We start from the raw sequence: 27,137 nt of genomic DNA, 5'->3' as shown, positions 1-27,137 counted from the left end.
GCATGTTTGCTAAACCAATCTACTTCTGTCCCACTACAATACTACTTCAGCCAGGTGTAACATACAAAGCAGAGAAGCTGACAGTCAAAAGTTCAAACGAATGTGATCCAGCCGCTCTGGCCTACCAATCAATCTCCCCTCACTCGCGGCCTATCTGCCGGTACCTCATCGTCTTCGAGCATCACCTGTCGAGCCTTCTCTTTCTTTTTCGAAGGACTGTCATCTCTTTCGCAGCCGAAGGTATCTTGTCTCTTTCTCTTAGCAACCGGTTCGAAGTCGCCCACAGTGAGATCGGGTAGGGTGGTGCTGTGCAGATCGCTGTGTGACATGGTGCCAGACAGAGCTTGGGCAAGCTCAGGACCCATGCTACTCGTATCCACCTGCTGCTCAAAGCTACCCAGTTCCTCGCCCAAAGCACTGTACAGCTGCCGCTCCAGAAGTCCTGTACTACTAACACTCGACATACCAGGCTTATGACTGGGCTTGAAGGGAGACAGCCTGGCCATGTCGGCAGCTGTTCCGGCGACTAGGCTTGGATCGATTGCGTCCACATCTATGACTTCGGCGCAACGAGATTCTTTCGCAAATGACTCGTTGAGTTTGTTGCGCGGGGTTCTATCAGGATTGTCCGAGGTAGTAGTCGCTTCGGTGGTTGAGTTGGCGGTCAAAGTCGGGGGTAAGCTCTGATCATGCAAGACTCCAACATCTAGATGGTCACCGTTCTCAGCACCGAGGCCTTCCTTTCGGCTCTTCACGTTGCCTACGGCTGAGGGTGCATGAGCCGAGCCGACTTTACTTCCCATATTCAACGGGTTCCGTTCGAACCTGGAGAGGCTTGAGAAATTGGAGGAACCATCTCTCATGGACACATCAGAGTCCCAACGTTTTGCACCGAGCACAAAAGGACTTGGCATTGGACGTCTCGCGTGAGAAGTACCATGATTCTCCTTGCTGGCTCGGTGTATCAATTGTGGATTGCTCATGGGTAGCGCGCTGGGTATGAAGTTCGCCTGACCAGACAACGGTCTTTTCGAACTGTTACGTAGGGCAGCATTGAAGTCGGGGTAGGAAGTTTTCCGAGAAGCAGCCGCCGAAGAAGGCCGAACAGGAACAGACAGAGCACCCATCTTGGGCGGCCGGTAAGACTGGGCAGTTGGCGGGCGGTCCTGCGTACTGCGTTGCGCTGGCAAGCCGTACGGTAGATCTTGGTGCTTCTTTGATGGAGCCATAGCCTCGACAATCTGCCCAAACTGATCGTCGCGCCAAGTCGTTATGACCTGTTGGGCGCTCTTGTCTCTTCGCGATCGGTTGTTGTTCATATTCAGATCTGTACGCTGTCCTGATGATGCAGCATTGTGAGGCCAAGGTGGTGCGACATACGGAAAGCACGACGGATCGTATGATCCCTCCAGACCTGACATGTTGGAGGCATATCGTCGTGGTGGCCAGGGCACCATGTTGACATCGTCCTCGGGATCATCGAACGGTCCATATGAGTCACTCCACTCAGCTGGAAGACCTCCACCTCGGTGTGACTTGACCCCCGGTGCATTGGGAAAGTCTGTTACAGATGGCACTCCAATGGTCGATCTTTGATGCGGCTCTGGATTCGAGGGCCTCATATGTTCGTAATTGGACTCTGGTGAGCGTTCAGGGTGTATTTGGGATCCTCGCTGCAATCCGCGAACCAGTTTGTTCTGCGAAAACTGCTGCGAAAGCAGCGTGGCTCGCTCGCCTACGAGGCAGCGCAACGGGTCAATGACTGGGTAGGCGATACCAGCTTGCTCCAGCAGCTCTGTCCAGTGTCAATATAGCACCTCTTGTTCTGGAGTACAAGTACATACCTCTGGAGGCATGCTGGAACGAGAAGCAAGCGATGTCCCAGCAGCTAGCGTCTAGTGCATCATCTTCGGCGACGAGTTGCTCTGACAATGTGATCTTGATGCGATTGTCTGTTCCACGTGGCTGCCATGCTGAACTCTGCAGAAGAGCCTGTTTGTCGCTACACGGAAACCTCAAGCGCGGTTTTATTTGGCTGGTCGGTTGCTCATCGTACTTGAAGGATTTGAACGATCGCTGCTCATATGCTACACTCGAGTTAGTCCACTTATTTGAAGAATACGTATAGCAGAATGCAAACCGATCTCCTGCGGCGAAGTGGCGTTCAGCTCGAAGCTACCATGACTATGTGCTGTTAGGATAAATCCTCTGCCGTGACCAGATAAGGCTGAGCTCACTAGAGTATGTTGTCATTGATGACGACCTGTATGGTGAAGATGATCCTCATGCCAGCCCTTCGTTGGATTTCTTGTATAAGAGGCGATGGCTTCGGCACTCCCCAGTGATGTACAGAGATGCGAAATGGTGTGTCTGGCCTCAGCGATCCAATGTACGTTCGCAGCGTGGGTAGCTCGCGGCCATCTGTGCAGAGGACGCCAGTCAGGCTCCATTTTCATCGCAAGAATCCTCTCACTTCAAGGCAGGAAATGTGGCGAGTACAAGGCTTACCTTCGTCTTGTGAGAAGTAGCAGGCAGTTCTGTACTCCTGGATGGGAATGTTAGAGTCTTCTGGAAAGAGTATAATGTCCCAGTTGTCGTAGCGCATGGCAGGCGAGCAACAGCAAGTGTCCAATGCTGCAAGATGTTTTGCAAGGCCCAAAAAGTGGCAGTTGTGTTGCGTGATGATTGTTGAAGAGAAGGAGGCGGTACTGGTCTGTTGTTGGGTTGTCGGCACCAAGTGGAGAGGGCGCTCTGGAAAGATGATTAACAGGAAGGCGCAACTCCACTACCGGCTCAGGGCCAAGGCTGCCGCACACCAGCTGGAGATTGTTAATGAGGGCTGTTAGACTAACATTGTATTCCTCTGTGAGATGCCCAATAACAGTGGTACAGCGACGCAAGAAGGAAAGATGCGGAAACTTAAGGGGTCCCAACTCTCTATTACGTAGGTCTAGTAACCTGTTCACAAAAGTTCCCCAAAGTAGGCAGTCGTAAGCTTGTCACCTCCAACTGCTGGACATAAAATGAAAGAAAAGGGAAAACAAGGTCGGTGGCTGTCTAAAGGCAGCCACGCTCATTACTTTTCCTCCAAGTCCCAGCAATAGCTTTTAATGATCCAACATCTGTGATGCCATACAACACTTTCGCCAGACGCCGAACTGAAAAGCTGTCATGCCCATATCAAAACGATAATGAGCGCTAATCATTCCTCGTGTTCACATGTTCGTAAAGAATGTTTTCGTGTTATGAATGAACCGTAACTCCTCGCTAAATCATGCCGCAGATGATTATGCCCAGTGACGCTGAACGCGAGACGCTTCTAGTAAGGGTAGTTCAGTTGCTGCGAGAAAGCTTGTTCAGACGCTCCGGCGGTGCCGTTGAGAGGACTAGCAGGGCCACGAGGGGAGAGAGGGCCGAGGCCGTTCAGGCTGCCGGGGCCGCCGTTCTGCGAGAGTCCCTGAGGAAGACCCGGGGGTCCTCCATATCCAGCGGACTGTTGCTGCTGCGGCTGCTGCGGCTGCTGCTGGTAGGGGCTAGATAATTATGTTAGCACCAGCAAAATATAGGTCGAAGATTGAAGCAAGAACTCGCACTAGCTTGCAGGACAGACTCGTACGCAATACCAAGGCTAAGCTCACAAGTAAGGGAATAGACAGATCAAGCAAAGCACGATGACAAACAAAGAACGCATCGAAGAACCGTATGATTGGGACGATAGCCAATCGGAATCGTAATAGCACACGTTCGTAAGGGAAAGGCATCTGACAGAAAGCAGCACTAGACCTATGCATGACTAGCTGCAACCCAGATAGATGCTCCTTGAGAAGTAGCCAGCTTCGAAAGAAAACCCGCGGGCAAAAAGATGACCTGTTATACAAAGACTCCCTTCTAAGGCCCTCGTGCAAGATTGGTGTCGTCAAATGAACTTAGAACTTTTGTAGAACCGCCCAGGTATAGAAAGGGACCAAATCGCTCGAAGGTCGTGTGACGAGTCATGAAAGGGGGTCATTGCAGTAAGCCAACGGAGTGAACCATGGAAGAAGCGCCATGCAAGCAATACATATGGAAAGAATGCGCTTACTATATCAAGTTGTTAGTATATTGTTGCTCGTAAGGAGGGGCTGCTAGGCTTCTTACCTTCATAGGAGCGAAACCACCACCGTATCCGGGGTGCTGAGGGGGCATGCCCATTCCAGGGCCGAAGACTGGTGGGGGAGGAGCTGGGCGGTAAGGAGTGCCAGCCGGGCCAGAGTTGTTCTGCGAACGTCCCCAACTAAGGCGGACACGCGAGTTACCGATGGGGTAGCCTTGCATCTGGTTGATGGCCATCTCAGCGGCGTGGCGCTGCACAAACTGTACGAAACCGCATCCCTTGCCCGGGGGAATCTTGACGTAAGTGATCTCGCCGAAGCCCTGGAAGAAGGAACGGAGCTCATCCTCGGTAACGTAACCAGACAGGCCACCGACAAACACGGTAGTGTTGTTGGGGTCTGTGAACTGGTTCATAGGCTGGGGAGCGCCGTAGTAACCCATAGGAGGAGCGCCCATGGAGTACATGCCCATGCCCGGGCCACCGCCACCCTGCTGCATGTTCATGCCGCCAGGGCCGCCAGGGCCGCCGCTCTTGTTCTTGGGGGTTGCGGTGCTGATGCGCATGGGCCTGTTACCGCAGTAAACACCTTGCATCTCAGTGAGAGCCTTCTGCTGATCCTCCTCGTTGGCGAAGCGCACGAACCCGTAGCCGCGCGACATGCCGCTGATAGGGTCGGACATGATCTTGGCAGACTTGGTGGAGGTGTACTTGTTCTGGAAGAGCTGCACGAGAACGAACTCAGTCACCTCAGGGCCGAGGTCGCCGACGAAGATGGAGTATTCGGGACCACGCTCATCGCGGCTGTCTCGGCGTTAGCTTTTCTTGAGACATGCGCAGAATCGAGGTATTGCTGTGCTTACCTGCGATCAGCAAGGCCACCGCCGGAGGCCCAGTTGAGCTTGAAGGGACGGTTGGAGTTGGGGATAAGCTGGCCGTTGAGGCTGAGGGCCTTGGACGCAGCGTCGGCGCTGACGAAATCAACAAAGCAGTATCCAGCGTTACTGCTGCACGGATTAGTTTGTGTCATGCCAGGGCTCTGCACTACCCGCTTACCCAGAAAACTTGTCACGGATCATCTTGACGTTGACCGTCTCGCCCATGTTGTACCAGATGCTGCGCACGAAGTTCTCGTCGATCCAGGGCTCAAGCTCACCCATCCTGCATCTTGTTAGTCCTGATGCTCGCTCCATTGGCCTGTCGTAAGGCGTTGCGGGGTTGCGGCGTGCCACTCACCAGAGGGTGGTCTTGCCGGCGCCCTGGCCGTTGCCGTCGGGGCCAGCGCTGCCAGGAGGGCCCATGTTGCCCTGAGGCGGGAAGCCGCCGGACTGGTCCATGGGCTGGCCAAGGTCGGTCTGCGAGACGTTGGGGTTGGGGCCCTGCTCGCCGGGCTGCTGGCCCTGGTACTGGTCGTATTGCTGCTGGAAGCTCATTGTCGCGGTAGATCAATGGATAGTGATCGAGTCGTGGTTGAGGGGTCGAGTAAGAGTATTGCGCTTAAGTATGATGGAGGACCGGAGTCGTTTCTGCAGTCTGCAAGGGCGGCGGCGTCAGCGTGGGTGGATTGGCGCAGAATTGGGCAAAGGTCAAGGCGCAAGTGAAGGGAGTGGACGTGGTCCAGGCTGCACTTGCCTAGAGACCGGTAGAGGTTGCTATCACCAGAGGCGGCGTGTTGCAATCAGGCGCGTAGAGCACACGGAAGCTTGGGGACACAAGGACCGCAGAAGTGGGTGGCAGGAAAGGTGTCGACAGACTGAACTCCGACTCGCGATCCAAAAATGGCTTGACGAAGACGGGAGGGTGGAGAAGTGGCCGTGAGGTAGACGCTCTATTGAGATCTACAGCAGCAGTCAGTAGAGTGCGTCTGACAGCGAGGTCACATGCACAGGCGTAGCACGAGGCGACGGGCTAGACAGCGTGGAGCGTGAGCGTGAGCGTGAGCGTGGAGTGTGAGCGTGGAGCGTGAAGCGTGAAGCGGAGCTGGGGGCAGCAGCAGAAGCGCGTTGTCGGCGACGCCAGGCGGACAGCGGACAGCGGACAGCGGACAGCGGATGGCGGGCGGCGGGCGGCAGGCAGGCGGGCAGGCAGGTGAAGGAAAAGCAAAGCGCGCTCGCTGCATGCGTCCGTGCAGATGGACGACGTCAGAAGGCTGCTCAGCACGACGCCGCGCCAGAAGCACGCATGCATCGCGGCGCCTCAGCACTGCGAGCGCACAGTGCGCCGAAAATGAGCACCGCCGGGGCAGGATGCACGCATGCACGCATGCACGCATGCACCCACCAGGCCAGGCCGCACGCAGCGCGCGCGCCAAGGCAAGAGAAAATTATGAGAGGGGTGGGCAGAGGTGGGCAGAGTGGGCAGAGTGGGCAGAGTGTGCAGAGTGGGCAGAGGTGAGGAGCAGGGCATACCTGAAGGGCCAAAGAAACTCCCGCGAAGCAGAGAACACCGACTGCGCAAAGGAATACAGAGGAGCAAAGCACAAAGACGGTTGCCTGAGCGAAGATGCGAAGAGGGAGTGGGTGGGGTAGAAGAGGGAGAGCGAGTGCAGACGGTGTGAAGAGCGGCCCTTTCAAGAGAGCTTCAGCGTGCCGGACCAATCCGCCCAAATCTTGCCCTCCGCCCAATCCGCTGGTCGTGTGTGGCGGCGGGCAGTCGGTAGCGAAAAGCTCTGGCACCCAAGCCCTCACAGCCGAACAACCTGGGGACGATGGCGCACTGGCTGGAGGGGCTGAATTCAAGCTTTGGCGATCTTCGATACATCGACTGCCCCCTCTCCCTAGTGGTTCGTGTCACGCCTCGCCTGCGACGAGTTGCGACAAGGCTGCGTGGCAGCCCTGCTCCAGATTGGCTGGCTCGTCACGCTGGCCAGAGGAGCGCTGCTGCACGATCCAGGGCCACACGGCCACACGTCCACACGGCCACACGTCCACACAGGAGTAGTAGAGAGGCCCCCCCCCCCCCCCGTGCGCGCGGTGAATGACTTGCATGCTGCTGTGCCTCACGCCGCTGCACCATCGAGCGACGAGTGACAAGTGACGAGCGAGGGCGTCGTCGTTTCCTGCGTTTCACCCTACCGCTCGCTGGCTTTCCTTGGTCCCAGCTGTGGCCACCTGCGAGGGGTGCTGTGCTGCAGACTCTGCGCCCTCGCTCGTCGAATCACGTTGCTGCGTCGTCAGCGTCCGTCTTCGTTCTCTGGCACTCGCTACCAGCTGGTCTGCAGGACATCTGCACCTAGTTCAACGGCGGCCACCAGCATGATAGCCTCCACCACACGAACCACCGTGGACACGCTGCAATAACCAGCGCAGCTGACACAAGCAAGGCGTGCGTGCAGTCAACACCGACTTCCATGGGCAAGGCATGCATCGCCATGTTCAAGTTCCATGTGGACGGTCATGTGCCACCACACCACTTCCAGAACCAGGTCAGCAACAGAGCTGCAGTGGAGAAAACAGGTCATGTCGTGGTATTATCTTCTCGTATATCTCCCTCACGTAGCGCTAACCACACAACCGGAACCCCCTTCAATATCCTCAGACTCCACCTTAATTGACTTTGCTCCCTGAGTTCTGCTCTGCTGGGATGCCGTTGGCCGCTTGCGCCAGCTTCTTCTCCTCTTGCTCACCAAACGATTCCCTTCCCTCCGCAAACACCTTGTCGAAGTCGTACTCGAACCACCTGATGTCTGGGCTGAGTCCCGCAAACTTCCACTCGCCGTCCACCTTCTTGTACCAGTGCGTGTTGGTGCTGTGGGCGTGGCCCTTGACGGCAACCGTCGAGCGCGTCTCATCCGTGTACCTCTGGTGGGGCACACGCAGCTGGTGGTAACCGGTAATCTCGTCCTCGGCCGTCTTCTCCCACCGTGTGCCACCGATGAAGTGTTGTGTCTTGAGGAGAGGGTTGCCGAGAACGGCAGGGTCAGAGGCCATTGTCACGAACTCCTCTGCCGGCATCGACTCCCAGATCTTGTCCAGAAAAGAGCGGTAGTCGATCCGCAGTGTGGGAGCAATGCACTTGCGTAAGCGGTCCCAATCCTATCTCTCGTCAGCGCTGTAACCATCCGTCTCGTAGAGATGCGTACCTTGCTGTCGTAGCTGTCTGCCCATTCGTAGACTGCGGTCTGGCAACCCATGACATCATCAAACGTAGGCCTCAGCTTTTGTTGCGACATGATGAGATGGGTGTACGTGTATGTGTATGTGGAATGGATGTTTGGTTTGCTTGGAAGTGATGATTGAATTTTCTACCACCCTACCTACCTCATCCATCATCTATATATCTCCATCTTATCCGCGATTCAGAAGTCGAAACATCTGCTACGCAAGGCTTCGGCTCCCCGCATAGCGGCATCCGGCTTCGGTTTTTGAGAGGCTGGTCCGATAGAACCACTACGGTCGAAACGGGGCCGGCACCAATTTTAGGGCATATCATCTGTGCTGCGTTTCGAGATACCCGAACGACAATGATGGTGAGGGTCGTCGTCGTCTTTGTTTCGCTCCAAGGTGCCGGAAAGGGCTGCGCACGAGCCACTAGGTACGCAGTGAGAGGCCGCCCGGGTGTGAGAAGCCGCAACACGATCATGCCTACAACCTGCACTTTCTTCACGGTCACAGCAACTCGTCATCGCTTCGCTGTTCACTACGTTATTTTCCTGGAACGCCCAGCTCCAAATGTACCTTTTCTTCACTGAGCTGATGAGCGTCGCAGCTGTGGACAACACGATGCAACCAACTGATGTCTCGAAGATAACAGTAGCAACGAACTGCGTTTAGCTGGTCTACTCACAATCCTTTCCGTTGCCCTACGTCGATCGCTGGCTCTTGTCATGATTCTGGTGCATGATGGTCGTAGCGGCCACGCACCATCGACCCAGTGTACAATGAGGGTCTGCACGTACATTTTCGAAGCGTGCTCTTTCCATCGTTTTCTGCCGGACATTGAAGTTTGGAGTCTGCCACTACCTTTTAACTAGTGAATCGTGATACCAGGTGGTGTATGAAGCGCCGGCAACTAGCTTATATCTGCATCTGAACCCTTGGCTTCTTGACTGGAACATCAGCCTTTTCGTCTCTTCTCATTAACCGTGTGTACTTGCGTTACGCGCATTGGTTTTACTCCTTTGAAGAATAAAATCTTTTGTTGAGGGCGCTGGCCCAGCTCAACAGTGGTATAGTATTCAGTCTTTCGTTAATCGTGGAATGTGGAATCTCGTCACCAGCATTGCATCTCAATATTGCTGTTTGAATGTCTTAGGGTCAGGTAGCGCAACGCCATGTGAGGGTTTTTCTGATCGGCACATTTATGCATTGATGGCTGGACGATCAACGAACGAGACATGAACAGACAAGTATCGCAACAAAGCCAAAGTAAGTTGGAGACCTTTGCATGGGATCGAGACAAATCCTTGTTTCGACTGAATCGCCGACCTCCTGTGGAACAGTGCGACAAGCTGACAGCTACAGCGACTACCTTCCCCATCTGTCACTGTAGGAGTATACCCGCATTTCCGCTCTGTCTCGTCCCAATGGATATGTCGCTCCTTCTTCTGGCGCTTCGTATATTTGGCTGTCATCAACGAGATGCGGTTCCACCATCGGCGAAACCGATTGTGTACCAAAATGTGATCTCAGCGACTCTCTTATACTGGTTGCTGGTGCACTCAGGGTACCGCTCATCCTGGACTCCAGCGTTCGTCCACCGGTATCGACTGTACGAAGTGAGACACTATCCTCACCACGCATGGCCTCATACTTGCTTCTCACACCTCTCTGGCCCCGCCAGAAGAAGAAAGCTGCTGCCGATGCAAACAGAAGCCCTGCTGCGAACCCACCAATTATCGAGCCTACTATAATACCCGAACTGTGGGACGTTTCTGCAGGCTTGCTGGAAGGAAATTCATCGCAGCCTAGTGGGTTTAGGCTTTGCTTCGCGTCCGTCTGTGGATTTCTGTTCGCCATCCCGTATTCTTGCCCAATCTCGTCCCACCGCAAGACGACTGAATCGGTAAACGGCCTGCCTAACACTGGCACAGCGTCGCCGTATGCGCCCCAACTACCAGTCGTTACTGCGAGTGTCCGTTCACCAGGGCCTTCTCCGTCTGTCATTCTAGCTGCCGGGACTGTGATGTTCACCTCCAATCCACCTTCCAGCTTCAATAGCAAGTGGCCGCTGCCATCCTTTAGGGAACCTCCAAATGGCATAGATTTGTTGGAAGCCGCTTCCAAATTTGCGACAGCCGCTTGGGACAGTCGTGCATTTGCAGCTGTTGGAAGGACGAGAAAGGCTACGCCAGGATCGACACAAGCAGTGAACGGCTTGTCGATCAGTGCCACGCCCCCAGTTCCAACATCCGGATAATACTCAAGCCCTTCAACTTCGACCTGGAATAGACATGGCAGCTCGCCATCGGCATCGCGAGCCGCAAGCTTGAAGCTCTGAAACTCGCCAGTGGACAAACTCTCATCAATACACCCCAGACACAAGCCTTTGTTCGTCAAGCTCCAACTCCTGCTAGGCACTAAACCCTCTGAATACAACGTATTCAATGTTCTCGAGTTCGGCGTCAAAGTCAATGTCGAGCCACCCAGCCCACCGAATGTCGCACCCTCTTCCGGTAGTATAAACGAGCTTGTTACATTTCTCTTCTCAGGTAAGATCTTGTTCTGCTGCATGTATGTCTCCATGTAGTCCACAAAAATGAAGCTCTCCGTTACGAAACGCCAGCCTGAAACCCTCGATACCTTGAACCACTCTTCAACGACCTGTTCATCTGTCCCGTTATCATGAAAACTTGTCGACAAGCTCGGTACGAAGCCTCCTCCATATATGCTTGCACACACTGTTCTTCCGTCTTCTTTGCTCCATCTCGTGTCGTTGGCAGGTATTGCTGAGTCACGGGTATAGATGCAGGAATTGCTGTAGCGCGGGATGAATGAGGTGTCGAGTTGGAGTGAAGGTGTGAGGACAATCTGTTGCGGTGGTGTGCCAATCGAGACTGGTATTCCACGGGACAGGGTGCCTGGAGCTGTTGAGAGGGAGCGGATAGGCAAGTTGAGGGGCGGCGCTGCGCATTGCAATGCATACGCATGTGTTGTGAACGATGTGAGTAGCCAAGATGCGAGCTGGAGGCGCATTATGAGGAACGAATATGGCTCAAACAATCCATCTGGCCTCCGTCCGGTATTCTTCCAGATCGCAGTTTCGCAGGCCACGACAGCAAACTGCTAAGGTAGACAGACACCCGAGGCAGAGCACAGGGGAAGAAGCGGGCTATCTACCTTCCATGCATCCCGGAGCCTCCACACGCTCTCTCCTGCTTTTCCAAGCAAGTATACGTCACCTTCGCCCAGTCAGACGTGCAGCCGCGCTGCGCGTACATATACGAGTATTGATATCCGTACAGTCAGCCACTACGCTTACCACATCCCACATTCAGCCGACGGTGATAGGAAGCGTCTGTGCCATCCTTGTCCGCGGTGTGCGGGCGAATCGGACGAATGCTGGGTACGCATCGTGGGCGTGTAGTCGAAGGGAACAACGAGGCACCAAGCACAATCATTGGCAGACCATGGAGCAGTAAGGCTGCAAGGTCATCCTGTCGTTAGCAACAGCCACGCCGCCGCATCATGCTGCGCAATGTGGATCTTGCTCACGGGCTGCGGAAGCGGGGCATGGGTGGTGGAGAGAGCGAAGGATTTGGCCCTGGATTAGTGGAGACAATGGGGTGGGGGCGCAGAGTGAGGGCTTGCGGAGTCTAAGCTCGAGATAGATGGTGTTGTTACCGTTCGCTGTTTTTGCTCCTGGCTACAGTTGAGAGTTTGCGTTGAGCTTTTGATGGGCCATTGCTTTTCTGCCCACGACTTGGCAGGTCTGTCTGCCGCAACTTCATTAAACGTACGTACGCTTTGCTCCTTTCTGGAGCTGGCTTTGGGCCGATGGCTGATCGAAGTGGCATTTGAGTTTCTAAGCTTCCGATAAACGCAATCTATAAATCATCAATTCGATATCAAAGAGCCTGATGCCGTCGAGGGGGTTTATACAGGTAATGTTCGAGCATTCACAGAGATCACATTGTAGTCTAATGAGCAGTGCTACTCTCTCTGTGGGCTTGTCTAGCATTGCGTATGCCATCATACATCGACTAATGAGAACTAGAACCCACGAGACATGACACTCGCTCACGTCACCCAAGTCCTTGAAGCTGCCGTCAGAGAGACACGCACTTGCGAGAGTCGAGTCGCAACTTTCCTCCTGGTCCCGAGTGATCATGCCACTGACACCGATCCACCGATGTCAGCGAATCCCTATCCAGACAACGCTCGTCTCGCGCCAAAGCTGGCAGAACAGCGCACAGAAACTCTTTAGTATACAAGCTTGGCTCAGCTGTCATGAGATCAAGCGGGCAACTCAATATATAGCGTTCAACAAAGTATTTGCGGAGCTTGGACGCAGCAGTCGTGTATTCGTACACATGCCTGATGACATAACAAGGTAAAACCCATACAGCAACGGATCGTTCATGCATCATGTCGATTGCGCTGTTGCCAAGTGCCGGTATGCCATGGAAGTCTGCGAATGTCCAAGTGCTCACCAACGTTCGCTGAGAAAGGTAAGCCTTGTCGATAAGCATGTTATCGGTGGCTGGATCATTGAGCTTGCCGGTAAACAGCCAGCAGCAGGTGGCGTCGAAGGTAGCATGTGCGCAATCGAGCGTCAAGGGCTGCTCGCCGTCTTGAGACCAGCCGCCTTCGGGATTGAGAGCCGCAGCAAAGTAGGACGAGTGCCACATTACTAGTTCACGAAGAACCGTGTACTCCTTGCGTTTCAGACCGTCCTTCACAAGAATGGTAGCGACATCTTTGAGGTTGTAACAAGAGCTAGTTTGACGTCGATATAGCTTCAAGATAATGAAGACACGCGGTGGTACCTTGGGGGAGTCGTAGAAGGCCCCTGGCAGACAGAGAGTTGTAACGGGTCTAGCAGCCTAAAGTTGGTTGTGGGCGGCGTGGGCGGCGTGGGCCGTATGGCTGGCGTGGTTTGTACAGCTAGCGTGACTGAGGTTGGAGGCATTAGAACATTGGGCAATACGGCCAGTGTGCCTTGTGAGGCCATGGTGGGCATTCTCTCCACTCGCCTTCACCGTAACCACCAGCTCCTCACCAGTTGTCGCCGCTAGCTCAAAGTGCACTAGTCCGACAACTGTCCTTTTTCTTGTCCACAATTTCCTCGACGTGAAAGTAAGGTTCGATTATTGTTTAATCGTGAAAAGAAAAAGTTATTTAGGTCATGTCGAACAGCCTCTTATGGACTTCAGATATCTGTACATGTTCCGGGCAATTGCCTCTTTGTGAATGGTATCGACCTTTAAAACTGAACTGTCTGTGTTTGTATACTCCTGAACGCCTTTGCTGCCTATTAAGAAACACAATTGTAGCCGCGCTTATTTGGGAAGCTGCTTCTCCACATCCTCAGGCGGTGTCGTTGCAGCATTTAACTCCACCGCGTTGGCCGGTGGTCGAAATGCCTGGTACTCGGGCTGATAGTCGCTCTTCTCGTTGATGACGGGCATAATCATCGAGCTGTCGAGCTCCACAGCTCCCTCATGGTTGTGCGCGAATAGTCCTTGGCCCTGCCCTGGCGAGTATCCAGGTGGTGAGCTACCCCACGTTGATCGATCACCGTTTCCACCACCAATGAATGCAGTATTCGGAGCAAACGGTACACCTGTGCCTGGGTGGAATCCAGCTCCTGAGTCGAGCTCAGCCTTGCCAGGGATAGTAGAGCTTGGACGACCAGGGCCAACGGGATTGCTGTCAATTTCTGAGGTGCCAGGTCGTGAATGGCCGTATACCTCCTGTTTCGTCGCACCGGCGAGTGCAGCAGGCGCGATGTTAGGGGACTCGCCGCCATCAGGGGTGGCCTTGTAAGGGTGAGCGTTTGCTAGGCGGCGCTTGCGCAGAATCCAGATGAGGATGCCGACCAGGACGAGGGCGAGAGGGATTCCAACCGCGCAACCTACGATAAGGCCAGTGTTGGTACCAGAGCTGCCTGATGACGTTGCGCCGCCGCTCGAGGGATCAGACGTCGCAGCTGGTGTGATGACATTGGTGATGTAGATCGTCTCTGGACCAAATCCTCCTGATGCAGACCTGACGCTTGTTGCGACCGAGGTCACAGGTGACACAGAAGCAGCCGTTGGGCGCGCCGTGCTTGCAGCGGGGGAAGGCGCTTTCGAGGAGGCTGCAGAAGAGCTAGCTCCGGAGGTTTGCGATGGTGAGCTATCTTCGGAGGTTTGCGATGGTGAGCTAGCTTCGGAGGTTTTCGATGGCGAGCTACCACTAGCGCCTGAAATCGCAAGGCCGGTAACGGTCGAGATAGTAGGGTTGGAGGATGCCTGGTTCGAGCCGATTGTAGCGTAGGCGGTTCCGTCCTGGAGGTTAAAGAAAGGCCGTGGCTCGGGCTCCTCCTTACAGCAGTTTACGTTCGTGGCGTCGGCATTGCAGCACCATTGGTCGTCGTGGTTCGAGCACTGTGTAATAGACTCACCACCACCGACAGTCATGTTGTACGTGCAGAGGTTTGAGGCGCAACCAGGTGAGTTCCAGTCCTTGTCAGTACAGCTGTACCTGCCATGAAGCCCACTGGGGGGGTAGTAGCAGAGGCCGTTGTCAAGACATTGCCTGAAGTAAGAGTTAGCTAGCATACTGTGGTTGAAGACCGGCTAATTACCAGTTCTCAGGGCAGCAAGCAGAGCCTGCTGCGGAGGAGCAAGCCTTCTCTGTGCTGGGAGCTGCGTTGCCGTTGGGGTAGTCTGTGTCTGTTAGTATGTAATGGCTGTTAAAGGGTTGGGTTTGACTTACAGCATGTCTGGGAGAGCACCTGCTGTGCTAGGGCAGCAACAGCAGCAGCGCGCAGCCATGGAAGTATAGACCTGGTCATGATGTGCCTCGATCGTAGTCATCAACTGGGTGTTGTGTGGGGAGAGCGGTGTGGAGACGATCGAATCCTTTGCGTCTGGAATGCTCAAGCACAAGCAAAGTGAGAGAGGGGATCGTGGTGAAGTGAGCAACCACAAAAGCGAGAGTCGACCAAGAACAAGGCTACGAGGCAAGACAAAAGGAAAGCGCCCACAGTAACGATGATCGCACCGCAGGGTTATTTGGGGGCACTCCCGGTTCCCGTGCACCGTTTGCTTGTCCGCTTGTCAGGTCTTTACACTCTTTACCTCTTTCACTCCTAACAGCTCTGAACCACGGAATAGCGCGGCGCAACCTCCAATAAGCGTGCTGTGCACAACCGACGGTAGCAAAGCCTCGCAATCTACCAAAGTGCGCGCGAGGTCACAGTGACGCCATAAGGCCGGATACGAACACCGCGGGCCTTGGCAGGGTTGCGAAGGCAAGACAATATGTGCGAGGTTACAATTCGTGTCGATCGTATCGTGTTGGCGTCCAAGCTCGGTTTTCGAAACAGCGCGCTGATGAGAGGAATGCGGACTGAGCAAATAGGAGACAGGTACACGCCTACAGGCTTGGAGAACCTTTCGACACACAAACAGGCAATCGACGATAGCTGCACGCAGTTGTCGTCAGTGGAATCCTTCTATATTACTCGTACTATGTTTGTGTAAACCGGCTTCTGCACCTCCCGCCGTGATGCTGCACTTACCCGAATTCTTCCTGACTGCGGTCGAATCACCATGCCCATTCATCTTCTGTTACGCTCAACACCCGTGGTCACTTCACGCTACGACCTTTAGCTTCACGACTCACGAGCGACCGCGCGACCGAGTCAGGACGATCGCCCGTTCCACACTGATGGCACGCTACCTATCGACAGACTGCCATCATTAGCCACTCCGATCGTACCAGGCTTGATGCGGAAGGTCAGAAATGCGAATGACGATGGTGCACTGTTGTTAGAGGGAGATGAAAGACGGTGGGGAACGTCCCTTGAGGCGGCTTGGGGCGGCCTGTGGCCGTGCACACGACGGCGGCGGACCGAAGAGGGGAACGCAGACAGGCGGCGTCTTTTCCCTGCGTCAAGGGTGGCGATAGAGAACAAGAATTAAAATGTAGCCTATAAGGTTGCTTCACTAGAAGGATGCTCTTTGTAGATCTGCAGTTGTGATTGTAACTCTGTCATCGTTTGCATTATGGCTTCCTCTATCGCCACAGTGCCATCACTTGTCTGCAGAAGGGAGCGCAAGGCGGAAGCACCGGAATGTACAACATTTGAAACCTCGCACATCCACGGTCCGAATATCATCACTTGCGAACCACAATTGAGGTGGAGGCAGCCCGCACGCTATCAGAATCAACCCAGTGTTCAATTTACGCACACGAGCGGAAAGACACGCTAAATGGGCGCTCCGAGAGAACCGAACAAGTGTTTCGTTTGATTTGTGGGGACAAAGTCCACTTATCTGATTATCAAACTTCCTCTTTCTGTGGAAATGCCTTAATTACTCTGCTCTAAAGAAACACCGAGGGATCATATCTGCCCCGAATGCCAGAGACCTCAGGACTTAGAAAAGGGGCAGGGCCGAGGGAGCGCCTTGATGGGAAATTTCACGGTCTGTCTGCTCTGTAGGAACACCGTACCGTTCAGCTATCGGACGCCACAGTCTCAGAGCCCTGCATCGAATTAACCACCATGAAAGCACAGCTTCTTGTCTGTAGTTCTTTGGTAAGAATGTACAAGAGCAGCATCGCCAGGTTAACACTATGCAGGCGATGTCTAGTCTTATGGACAAGTTACATGCTCAAAGTTAGAGCATATCGTTGTCAACCCAGTGCTCAGAAAGATCTCCGTCTCAATCCTCAAGCAAAATGCGCTCGGGCCCAACTCGTACATTCATAGACTAGGACATCGGATTGTGGACATCTCACGCTCCCAAGCGTGACGAAGACCTATCACCGACTTCCTCTCGATGTCTCAGCCAGATCTAACGGCGACCGGTTCCCGTCCTACCCAGCCGCCACACCTCTCTCACTCATGTTGATCCCTTTGAGTCCATCAACCTCGTTCAAGAAGTAGGAGTGAATGTCGTCGCCGACGAACGAATCCGAGTCCTCAAAGATCAGCAAACCAGGCGCCACACTCCTCGCTTTCTGGAAGATCTGTCTGATAGCATACTGCTGCGTCTGACAAATTGTCTTGAAAGACTGAACGTATAGCGAGGGAATGGGATGAGAGCGGCCGTACAGCGAAGCCATGAGTGCCTTGACACTCACCGTCTTGCCATTGCCAGGAACACCGTGCAGGATCACACCGCGCTTCCAGGGCACAGCAAACTCGGCATACATTTTTGTTATCGGAGAAGCCTTGCACGTCATGGATGAGGTTCTGTTTCATGGCGGGCGACAGGATTACGTCGGTCCAGGGTGTACCTGAGACGGACGTCCAAAGCTCTTGGGATTTGTCCCAACTTCCGTTGTTGAGGACGAAGATTTCATCGTGCAGTTCTCATGTCCATTTCCCGGCGCTGAGGATCAAAGCGTCAGTCTCTTGACAATGACCGTCGACCAAGTGGGATTTGGAGCGAGGATGCAGGATGTAAAAGAACTTTGCTGGTTTAGCAAGCATATCCTGCCATGTCACATAATAGACAAGAAACTCCTTGTCATCCCATGTATACTGGAACATAGCGGGTGTTAGCACTGATTTGTAGTAATCGGGAGAGATGGCTTACCTTGCAAATCGAAAGTCATCGGTCAGCTTTACAGGATCCATCTTTTTCTCGTTACCTTCTCCAGCAGCTTGCCAATCCCTCGTAGCGTTGAAATGCTCATCTTCAGAGTCGAGCATCAACAGAGCCATGTCAGTGGCAGTGAACTCAAAGAGTGATGCCCGCTCGGCGTCCACTTCGGTGACATGGTAGTCTTTGTAAGCATTGCGAAGCAGATTCAGCGTGGTAGTCTTCGTATCAACAGGTTCGGCATTGCAATGGGCTTCGAAACTGCTGAAGATGGAGGCGCTGTGACCCTGAGTGGCGGCAAGCCTAGACCTGGCGGCTGGCATCGTGAAGGCAGGAGTGGATGAAGAGAAGCGAGAATGTATGGTTGGACGAATAGCTTTTTAAGTGAAAACTCTGTTAAACTCAGAGAGCATTAACTACAGAAGAGATACGTGCGATGAATGACTGGCTTTTATATTGTATCATTTTTACTTGCGTATGGCCGGCTTCTTGAAGTATCATTGATCTGCGACCAAACATCTCGTACACAGCACACCCGTTCACAGATCGCCGTCAGCAGGCATTCGGCAATAAAGGCGGCCAAGCAACTAGGATCTTTCAACGATCCCTCAACTCGCATGCATACTCGGAAGAAGATCATAGGCTCGGGTGAAAGGTCAATCAAGGGTGCGACCAGAGTGCTGCGCCACCTACATGTGGTTCCCTGTGGGATAATGCAAAGAGGGGTGACTAGGCTGAGACGGGCACGTTTACTGAACAGTGTTTGGTTTTTCCGCAGCTGTCGGCAGATTTCAAACGGCTGGCCGGTTTAGACAGCAAGCAGACACTCGAGAAGTCCTGTGCGAGTGCGTACGTATCCAGGCTGCGGCATCTAACCTGTTTTGGAAGATCGGTGAACTTGTCTCGAATCACGAAGATGAGAATTCATTGCGCCTTGTGCAAGAGGCACGCCAAGAAGAATTGGAGTTTGAAACAATCGGGGAATGGATGGCCTGGCTCTTTCAAGCCTAGTTCTCTGTCGAATAGCAAGGTCCACGACAACTAGCATAGAAAACTCTTAGATGACCGGAACGCCGATCAACTGCAGCGCCGACATTGGGACATGTGCATTACATAGAGGGAACGGAGTACACGCAGGCTAAATGCAGGAATGTTGATAACCGTCAGTGCACAGAGTAAATGTGTGCCTAATCACGTGCATCTTAATAATGATAATGGTTTGGAAAGGTGGTTTACTTTCATTAAATATCTCAGTAGATATCTGGCTGCCCTCGCGTTCCAGCAGAGGTAGTGCAGCATATGTATGTGCCCATTGCCAATCTTCCAGGCGTGGCAGTAAAGCTCAGGTAGCTAATACCCGTTCCGACAGTCGCCATTTGTAGTCATCGAATCGTGAGTAATCGAGTCGTAAGAATCGCTTAATGAGCAGCCATAGCACCCTTGGAATCGTTGGTATCACCCTGGCGTTCGGAGTTCTGCATGAACGTTAGTGCTTGCTCATATTTTGAAGCTTGCCAAAAGCGATGGACAAGATGCTGTCTGATCGCGTGATGTCATGACGTACCTGTGTCGTCTGAACGTCACCCTTCTGGAGGATCTGCTTCAGGATCTCATCCTCATTTGAGGTGCCGAACTCGTTCTCGAGTGTGCCCTTGCTTGCTGTGTTGAAAATACCCTGGGTGCCATGGCTAATGTATGTGTTAGAGCTATGTCTTGACAAGCGGAGCCGAAGCAGACTTACTTGTCAGTAACAAAGACCTTAAAGCCACTGACGACCTGTGCGAGGGGAATGCTGGAGTCCTGCTTCCAGTTCTGAACGGCCTCAGAGCTGTCGACGAAGACAACGAAGTCCTCGGCCTTGCCCTTGTAGTGGACCTTGGTCTGGGAAGCATCGCCGCGAGCCATTATGTGTGATGTGTATTGAAGTCTGGAGAAAGTGGTTTGGTGTATGTAAGGGTTTGTAGTAAGACGTGAAAGCTGAGTGAATTGTTATGATAGAGGGGTTGCAGACGGAGCTCTGGAGGGGTATTTACAGCTTGGGAGCTCGGGCCCGTCGACTACGTCATGCCAAGCACGTGTCCTTTTTGTTACAAGCAACCCCGTTCTCTCACCTTCTCTTGCAGGATTGCGTGAGGCATGAGGCTCTAGCTAGATCGTGAAACTACCCAAATCCAAGGGCGGTGAGTGGCCAAGGCACACACGCAACGCTCGGCTTTCATCTGCGAAGTGATCTCACAAACGATGGATGTGGTCCAATAAATAATGGAATCGAATCCTGATGTCACTGTGTAACAGTGTCACAGCAATTGGTTAATTCGCGTCAATGTTTTGTCACTCGATGCTTCAATTATGCTTGAAATAATGCTGTCCAAACCTATGTCTTAAAGCACCTACTGTGTAGGATCGTGCCCATGATGCAGTGACGTCATCTCATCTCAAACTCAAACGTGGCATGCGGGTGTGCCTTGCAGAAGTGCCGTTCTTCTATCTCGGTCCGTTACCCCAATGCCGCTGTTCCGATAACATGCTTCTCCATACGTTTCTGCCAGTCGCAAGGCAGTCGTGACATTGTAATAATCGTTCTTATTCCAACTTTTTTTCGCGCGCATTCGGCCAACAAGTACATCGAGAATTGCGATTCTATAAGTCAACGAGAGGATGTTCGTGTTGAATCCAAACGAAGTCAAGACTTTCTTCATCATACCCAGAACTTGAAGATTTTGCTCTTGCTCTTCGAAAACTTTTTTGACGGCGTCGTACCAATTTTTTCTCTTACTGAGCTCCCACTCTCTCTGTCTCCCTTCCTTTTAAGCTTTTCATTTTCCTGGTTCTTCGACTCGACAGCAGATTCAGGTCTAAGCAGAACGGTCGCGCTAGAACCGTGGGACGTAGACCTTGCGTAGACTCGCGTACTGGACTCACTTCGTGGAAGACTGATGATGTGAGACGAGAGTCGTCGCGTCCGCTTCGGTCTAGCCGGCGTAGGCTTCTCTGTCAAGCACTCTGCTCCTCTTGCTCGGTCTGCTAGGCGTTTACGTCGGCTGGACGGTCGCGTGTCTTGGAGCTCAAAGTCAGCAGGTAGGAAGGCCGCTGGCGCGTTATGAAAGTCCACAACTGCGGGAGCTGGTCGGCGATCTGACACTGGAGCTGCACGGAGGTTTCCATGTGACACCCTGTGTACCCTACTGCCGTATGAGTCTTCTGAGCGACTGTTGCTCATGCTTGAAAAGCTTGGCGAGCGGCGTGAGAAGTTGCTGGCAATGCTCGCCATGCTAAGCTTTCGCATCACTGAGTTTGCTGAAGCACGTATCTGATGTTCGACCCTTCGGCTTGATAACCCTGGGTAAGGTAGAAGGTCTTTAGTCCAAACGTCTTCCAGCGCGGTTTCAAGCCGAATGCGCTCGGTTCTTCTTGGAGCCAAAGTAGGAACGTGATTCGAAGATAGAAGTGACTGTGAGCGAGCCACTACACCCGGCGAGAACGTGGGTAGTGATTCTGGCGGCTTTTGGGCCTGCGTATTTCTGATAATGATTTGCGTCAGGTTGGTCTTCGCACCTAGCGTCGCAGCTCGATGTACAGACATGCGCCGCACCAGGCTGTCTGCATGGCCGAACACTTGCCCAAGAGACTTGATGTCTAAGCTCAAGCATGAGAACATCTCTTGCATAGTGGATTGTCCTTCGACGAAATCGTGCGTTTCGCAGACAATGCGTTCGTGTAGCTGCATTTTCCACGCCGCTTCTTCCTGGGGCGAGCAGGCGGTCATGATAATTTCGTGCAGTCGATGGTTGTGCTCGAACACGAATTTCCAGGTATGAAAGGCAGTGTGACATTGGATACCTACTGACGTTATTCATACAACCCTTGTGCACGGTCATTGGCAAAACATACCCCGGCCGTTGTCTGGTTCTTCAATACTGCCATTTGCCAGGCCGATGCAGGCAACCACAGTGAACGACGAGTAGGACCGAGTGGTTGTTGCGAGTATAAGGCAGGATTTGTACAATACACAGACCATGTATTGTCCCTTCACACGCTCCGGGGTCTGGTACGCTACATGTAGGACGCCGCATAGAAGAACGTGTCCAAGCAGACGAAACACGAGCGCGCGAGAAATCGCCTACAGTACATCAGTAGTGTCCAGCAGCCAAAAAACATGCAGCCTACATGTTCCTGGAATAAAAGTCTGTCCTGCAGTTGCCAGGTAATCTCGATCAGTCGGCGGGTCTTCGGGTCGTCCTTTGCCTTGTTGACCTCACGGATGGTCTCTTGCAATCGGAACAGAGCCTTCTCCAACTCAGCGTGAGCTTCTGGATCGTCGCACACAGGTGTTTGGCGGCAGAGGTCATCGAATAGTAGGGGATACTTGCACACTCTTTGGATTGGCTGTGAATATTACAATCAGTAAGCGGTAGGGGACTTAAAAGATTTCAGTCACCTTGATCAACAGATCAGCAAAGCTCAAAGCTTTCTTGCTGCCGGACTCGCGGTTATTCTCAGAAGCAACGACCTTCTGTAGTGCTTCCACCCCTCGTTCATACTCCTGCCAGCCGTGCAACCCTTTGCACATGGTGGTAAGGTCAGAAGACATTGTCGTCCAATGCGCACCATATTCTTCATAAGCAAAGAATCGCCTCATCTAAACACGGTAAGCATGTATGGTAGCTAGAAGGCTGTAGCACTTACATGTCGGTTGAATATCTTGGCAATGCTTCCTACTGTTTTCGTGTCTGTGACCAAGCCTCGAGGCCTTCTATCTGGGGATCGACCAATTTCTAAGGAATGCCTCAGGCGTCGCGTGGCCTTGTGTTCACCTAAGCGACCTGGCAAGATGTCTGCGCTGTGGAAACGGATATGCTTGGCCTTTGTTACAGGGTAAGTCTCTTGCTGCGCACTCTTGGTAAAGTCTGCTTGAGGGACAGCTTGTTGGAATGCTGCAAGGAGGTCTTCGTGAAGCTGCAGGATCTGGGTTATGTTTTGCTGTATGGATGACTTCGTGTGGCCAGGCAGGGCAGGAAGGGCGGTAAGAATCATGAAGTAGTCCTGTTGACTGTATTAGCGGATGTTAGTAGAGTATTTGAGAAGCTGACTGACATTGATGAGAACTTTAAGGTCGGCGATGTAGCTTTCTTCTGAAGCGATCAATTCTTCTACCACTTTGCGACGCTGCAATGATCTCAGCCATGCACTCTCATCAATGACTGGGCCTAGAACACCGCGGTGACCCTCTATTGACCGGCGAGCGTCAATGTTGCTGCTTCTGTTGCCTAGCCTGGTCTTGTTATGCAGGCCTCTCTCGGACGTTGGCGCGATGCTTGTGCTACCAATTGTCAATGAAGTAGTTTTGACTGTGGTGACAAAGCCCATGGAAGATGTCATCGACTCTGATGTTCTTCGTGCGGAGTCAGTCGACATCTGTAAAGGCGAACAAAGGACTGGGACTTCCTCTGCACCATCCAAAGACATCTCTAGCTTCTTGCGACGTTGAAGGTGCCGCCGACGTAAGGTACTCATCCATCGACGGAATGGTTTCGATTCAGCTGGAACAGACGAAGGTATGGCTTTTCGGACGTCTTGCTGCTCATCGCGAGTTTCGTCCGGAAAACATACTCCAGGCAAAGGTACGTGGATGGCCTCGCGCAGATTGAACAGTTCCGACTCTTCAATGTTGTCGTCATCAACATCTGTGTCTTCTACCGAGCTTTCGCTGCCGAAGTAGGACTTCTTCATGTTTTGTAGGCCCTTGCTCTTTTTTGAAGACAGAACGAAAAGTGCTGCAGGGCGGGACAACGATGGTGGTGCTCGATCCACGCCGCAGTTACGCTTCCGAGGTTCATGTTCGAGGTTTCGAACATCTAGGCTCTGAACAGTGAGGATGTAGCCCTGTTGTTCCGGTACAAGGTCAAGTAGGGACTGCGACGTGAGAGGCGGAGTATTTTCGTTTCCACGAGTCCAGATGTTGGACCTGTTCGAGCCAAGGGTATATAGAGAACATGCAGACGCGTTGCGAGTGGTGATATCGCTGAGGGGCGCAAGAAAAGACTCTTTCAGGGGAGAGCAAGATTGCAGGTAAGGTTTATCGCTGAAGGAGCGCTTGAGCGGGCTGTGCGGTCGCAGAGACAGCATATAAGCCATGTCGATGTCCAGGGTGCGCGAGGGCACTTGCTATAGGAGGAGTATGGGAGTGTGGGATGGCATGTGAGATGAATAGAATTGGTGCACGGCAATGGGTGAAGGGGAGACGAGACTGCTATGGAGCATTGGAGTAAAGAAGAGCAACATGAGGATGTATGGCTGCTGCGAGAGAAAGCACCAAGCTTGACGCAGGAAAGCGCAAGAGAAAGTGAGATGTTTGCTTTGACCGCATGTAAGCATAGCATGCAGAAGGGTCACTTCAGCATTGTACAAGTGCAGAGGAGCCGGCGCCATGGTTGAAGCTGCTGAGGGCCCCTGGGAGCGCCCGTGGAACCGCGTGGTAACAGTGGAAGGAGCAGGTCGCCGTCACGAAGAAGTTGCCAATAGAGGCTGCTAACTCGATGCTCAGCATGATGGCAGTATCGTTTGCCAGAACGAGCTCCTTAGGACTTGGCGCAGATGCTGTGTCTTTCAATGAAATTTCTTGAAGATAGACGGATCATGGTAGACGTCAGGCAGGTAGCAGTTCCGCGCGAACCCCGCGTTCGTCTTTGAGCGTATCCGCGTCTTGAGCTCCACCCCCACGCATGCAGTCCTTCAGTAGCGTCGACTTTGAGATCCCGCCACACCAATAGCCAAACACTTGCACAATGGACGATATTCACGCGCCTACCGTCTCTTCAGGGCCAACATCTGGAGGCTACACAAATGGAGTGCCAAAGGAGCAGCTCTCGCTGCAGGAGCTCATTGCAGAGAGGGGCAGGGTTGAGACAGAGCTCAAAGCCCTGGGGCAAGTCCTGGATTCGGTACGTTCCCGACACTCAGAGAGGCAAGTTGGGGCTAACTGTTGCTGTGCAGCATGGTGTCAACATGAGCACTGGCCTTACCACTTTCGATGGCTTCCCTCGCAGTGACATCGATGTCCCTCAGAGTAGGCCACCCCATGTCATGTACAGTATGCACACGGCCATGTCTGACTATGCAACACAGTACGAACGACTCGAGCGCGCATAATACGGCTCAAGAACGACTACAAAGACCTCATGTCACGCATTGAGAAGGGCCTGCACGAGCACCATGCGCGACTCGCGGAGCAGGCACAGAGCAGCCCCGCTGCAACACGCCAGGCACAGGCAGGACATGGTGCATCCCCAGCGACTCTAGAGGCGCCCTTCGCGAAGGTCAATAGTGTGGTAGCGGGTAGCCCGGCTGATGAGGCCGGCCTGCAAGTGGGCGACAGCATAACCAAGTTTGGCTGGGTGGACTGGACAAACCATGAGAGATTGGGGCGAGTAGCTGAGGCTGTGTCGCAAAATGAGGGAGTGAGTGGCACGAGTTTGGTGTGTTGGCAGCATCACCGCCTCGCAGGGCGGCCGCCTGCACAAGGTGCTGTCAACAGCATTGCATACACAAGCTAACAGCTACCAGATTCCGATTACAGTCAAAGCCCTGAGGCCTAGCAGCTCAGGTGGCCCATCGGAGACTGTACAGATGCAGCTTACACCGCGAAGGGATTGGGGAGGACGAGGCTTGTTGGGTTGCCATTTGCTGCCCTTGTAAGCTGAATGACTGCAGCTTGGATGTTGGCGCTTATCGAGCAGCACAAGACCGTCAAGGCCATCAAGGAAGCAGATGACGATGACGTGGACGCACTGGCCGGTTCTGATAAAGTATTGCGGTGGTTGGATCAAATGGCTTGCGTGACGGCCTGCAATGGGAAAGGCTGGAGCATCGAGTGGGCAGCAGTACTGGTTGCGTGGCGCATTGGGTTTGGGACAACAAGCATGATACCCGTCGTTCAATTGCTGCATCAGAAAAAGTTCGAGATTCTGTGTCACTCAGCGCTCTGATTCACACAAACACGCTGTCTGATTTCTAAGACAAAGCCAGCCTTGTCGATGCCTGGAGTACTGCCTCTGCCTTGAGCGCTTGGGCCAGGTTGCGGACAGAGCGCGAGAGCGTGGCACCCGGCCAAATCTTCAAAACAAACCTCTTCATTGCCCCTCCACTCAACCCGTCTCTTCCTTCCCCACTCTCTACTAAAGAGGTGCGTCCGCCTGCTCCCCTGCCAATTTTCTGGCGCTGCTTCCACCGACCGCCGCTGACATTACGCCTTGCCCAGATTTTGCGCAACACATTGCCTACTACCCCACCACAACAGACCACAACCATGGCCGAAACAAGCGGCGAGGTCCCAACCTTCAAGCTCGTGCTTGTTGGTGACGGCGGTACAGGAAAGGTGCGTTCAGACCTCGTACACGACACGGAAATGCTCTCAACGGCCAACGTTGCTTGAGAGCATGCCAAACAACAGGGCAGCCCGCCTGCGATCGAGCATATTAGCTGACAGGTTTACCTTGCAGACCACTTTCGTCAAGCGCCATTTGACCGGAGAGTTCGAGAAGAAGTACATTGCGACCCTCGGTGTCGAAGTTCACCCTCTTGGCTTCACCACCGTACGTTTGTCGGTCCTTTCAGTCGCGCGACATTGCATGCTAACGATCATAAGAACCTTGGGCAGATCCAGTTCGACGTCTGGGACACAGCTGGCCAGGAGAAGTTCGGTGGTCTCCGTGATGGATACTACATCAACGGACAGTGCGGTATCATCATGTTCGATGTCACCTCGCGTATCACATACAAGAATGTTCCCAACTGGCACCGTACGTCATGCACCAAAAACCCACGCAGTCATTTGCTGACTAAATACAGGCGATCTCGTCCGTGTCTGCGAGAACATCCCCATTGTTCTTACCGGTAACAAGGTTGACGTCAAGGAGCGCAAGGTCAAGGCCAAGTCCATTACCTTCCACCGCAAGAAGAACCTCCAGTACTACGATATCTCCGCCAAATCCAACTACAACTTCGAGAAGCCCTTCCTCTGGCTTGCCAGGAAACTCGTCGGTAACCAGACTTTGGTAAGATAGTTCGCATTGCAGTCTCGAAGCTCAAACCTCTAACGTGACATCTAGGAATTCGTCGCCGCCCCAGCTCTGGCTCCTCCCGAGGTCCAGGTCGACCAGGCTGTTCTCGAGCAGTACCAGAAGGAGATGCAGGACGCCGCTGGTCTGCCCCTGCCTGACGAGGACGACGCCGACTTGTAGATACGACGATAAACTCGCGTCGAGTCCATACGCGTGGCTCTGGCGCTATAATGGGTGCACGACATGGTTTACGGAATTTAGCGATCTGAGATAGTCGATTGGACATCAT

At 53.3% G+C, this 27,137-nt stretch overlaps 10 protein-coding genes across 10 annotated transcripts, besides 9 other annotated features; 2 read left to right on the top strand and 8 right to left on the bottom strand.

Annotated features, from left to right (window-relative positions):
* Window positions 1–128: 128 nt before the first annotated feature.
* EKO05_0003732 (uncharacterized protein) lies at window positions 129–2,605 on the bottom strand (the record flags this gene model as incomplete). Its single annotated transcript, XM_038938369.1, has 5 exons — window positions 129–1,795; window positions 1,845–2,087; window positions 2,141–2,184; window positions 2,238–2,421; window positions 2,509–2,605. The coding sequence occupies 5 exons, from the start codon at window positions 2,603–2,605 to the stop codon at window positions 129–131; spliced, it is 2,235 nt and encodes a 744-aa protein (XP_038800545.1).
* Window positions 2,537–5,422: a mobile genetic element.
* Window positions 3,494–3,526: a tandem repeat.
* On the bottom strand, window positions 4,081–5,523 carry EKO05_0003731 (uncharacterized protein; the record flags this gene model as incomplete). The annotated part of the gene is made up of 4 exons (XM_038938411.2): window positions 4,081–4,894; window positions 4,954–5,097; window positions 5,147–5,251; window positions 5,327–5,523. 4 exons carry the CDS (start codon window positions 5,521–5,523, stop codon window positions 4,081–4,083), a joined length of 1,260 nt encoding a protein of 419 aa, XP_038800546.2.
* Window positions 5,524–6,004: 481 nt separating this feature from the next.
* Window positions 6,005–6,063: a tandem repeat.
* A 46-nt stretch (window positions 6,064–6,109) lies between these two features.
* Window positions 6,110–6,142: a tandem repeat.
* A 1-nt stretch (window position 6,143) lies between these two features.
* Window positions 6,144–6,179: a tandem repeat.
* A 159-nt stretch (window positions 6,180–6,338) lies between these two features.
* Window positions 6,339–6,398: a tandem repeat.
* A 26-nt stretch (window positions 6,399–6,424) lies between these two features.
* Window positions 6,425–6,480: a tandem repeat.
* Window positions 6,481–6,982: 502 nt separating this feature from the next.
* Window positions 6,983–7,022: a tandem repeat.
* A 613-nt stretch (window positions 7,023–7,635) lies between these two features.
* On the bottom strand, window positions 7,636–8,261 carry EKO05_0003730 (Scytalone dehydratase; the record flags this gene model as incomplete). The annotated part of the gene is made up of 2 exons (XM_038938468.1): window positions 7,636–8,124; window positions 8,172–8,261. The coding sequence occupies 2 exons, from the start codon at window positions 8,259–8,261 to the stop codon at window positions 7,636–7,638; spliced, it is 579 nt and encodes a 192-aa protein (XP_038800548.1).
* A 5,268-nt stretch (window positions 8,262–13,529) lies between these two features.
* EKO05_0003729 (uncharacterized protein) lies at window positions 13,530–15,028 on the bottom strand (the record flags this gene model as incomplete). The annotated part of the gene is made up of 3 exons (XM_038938540.1): window positions 13,530–14,769; window positions 14,819–14,900; window positions 14,950–15,028. The coding sequence occupies 3 exons, from the start codon at window positions 15,026–15,028 to the stop codon at window positions 13,530–13,532; spliced, it is 1,401 nt and encodes a 466-aa protein (XP_038800551.1).
* Window positions 14,982–15,005: a tandem repeat.
* A 2,030-nt stretch (window positions 15,029–17,058) lies between the features above and the next one.
* Window positions 17,059–17,397, bottom strand: EKO05_0003728 (uncharacterized protein; the record flags this gene model as incomplete). The annotated part of the gene is made up of 1 exon (XM_059636223.1): window positions 17,059–17,397. The coding sequence occupies one exon, from the start codon at window positions 17,395–17,397 to the stop codon at window positions 17,059–17,061; it is 339 nt and encodes a 112-aa protein (XP_059492206.1).
* Window positions 17,398–17,688: 291 nt separating this feature from the next.
* On the bottom strand, window positions 17,689–18,112 carry EKO05_0003727 (uncharacterized protein; the record flags this gene model as incomplete). The annotated part of the gene is made up of 2 exons (XM_059636222.1): window positions 17,689–17,728; window positions 17,784–18,112. 2 exons carry the CDS (start codon window positions 18,110–18,112, stop codon window positions 17,689–17,691), a joined length of 369 nt encoding a protein of 122 aa, XP_059492205.1.
* Window positions 18,113–19,207: 1,095 nt separating this feature from the next.
* On the bottom strand, window positions 19,208–19,694 carry EKO05_0003726 (uncharacterized protein; the record flags this gene model as incomplete). The annotated part of the gene is made up of 3 exons (XM_038938398.1): window positions 19,208–19,264; window positions 19,354–19,477; window positions 19,531–19,694. The coding sequence occupies 3 exons, from the start codon at window positions 19,692–19,694 to the stop codon at window positions 19,208–19,210; spliced, it is 345 nt and encodes a 114-aa protein (XP_038800553.1).
* Window positions 19,695–21,175: 1,481 nt separating this feature from the next.
* Window positions 21,176–23,924, bottom strand: EKO05_0003725 (uncharacterized protein; the record flags this gene model as incomplete). Its single annotated transcript, XM_059636221.1, has 7 exons — window positions 21,176–21,310; window positions 21,367–21,629; window positions 21,681–21,909; window positions 21,957–22,175; window positions 22,228–22,428; window positions 22,476–22,832; window positions 22,884–23,924. The coding sequence occupies 7 exons, from the start codon at window positions 23,922–23,924 to the stop codon at window positions 21,176–21,178; spliced, it is 2,445 nt and encodes an 814-aa protein (XP_059492204.1).
* A 650-nt stretch (window positions 23,925–24,574) lies between these two features.
* On the top strand, window positions 24,575–25,484 carry EKO05_0003724 (putative 26S proteasome regulatory subunit; the record flags this gene model as incomplete). Its single annotated transcript, XM_059636220.1, has 4 exons — window positions 24,575–24,730; window positions 24,783–24,855; window positions 24,915–25,246; window positions 25,353–25,484. 4 exons carry the CDS (start codon window positions 24,575–24,577, stop codon window positions 25,482–25,484), a joined length of 693 nt encoding a protein of 230 aa, XP_059492203.1.
* Window positions 25,485–25,504: 20 nt separating this feature from the next.
* On the top strand, window positions 25,505–27,028 carry EKO05_0003723 (GTP-binding nuclear protein gsp1/Ran; the record flags this gene model as incomplete). Its single annotated transcript, XM_059636219.1, has 7 exons — window positions 25,505–25,757; window positions 25,805–25,971; window positions 26,047–26,163; window positions 26,288–26,380; window positions 26,434–26,587; window positions 26,637–26,842; window positions 26,897–27,028. 7 exons carry the CDS (start codon window positions 25,505–25,507, stop codon window positions 27,026–27,028), a joined length of 1,122 nt encoding a protein of 373 aa, XP_059492202.1.
* Between the last annotated feature and the right edge of the window lie 109 nt (window positions 27,029–27,137).

This window comes from Ascochyta rabiei, chromosome 5, assembly GCF_004011695.2.
Source record: "Ascochyta rabiei chromosome 5, complete sequence".
NCBI lineage: Eukaryota > Fungi > Ascomycota > Dothideomycetes > Pleosporales > Didymellaceae > Ascochyta > Ascochyta rabiei.
Note: the sequence above shows the minus strand (reverse complement) of the source record. Positions and strands in the feature narration are given on the sequence as shown.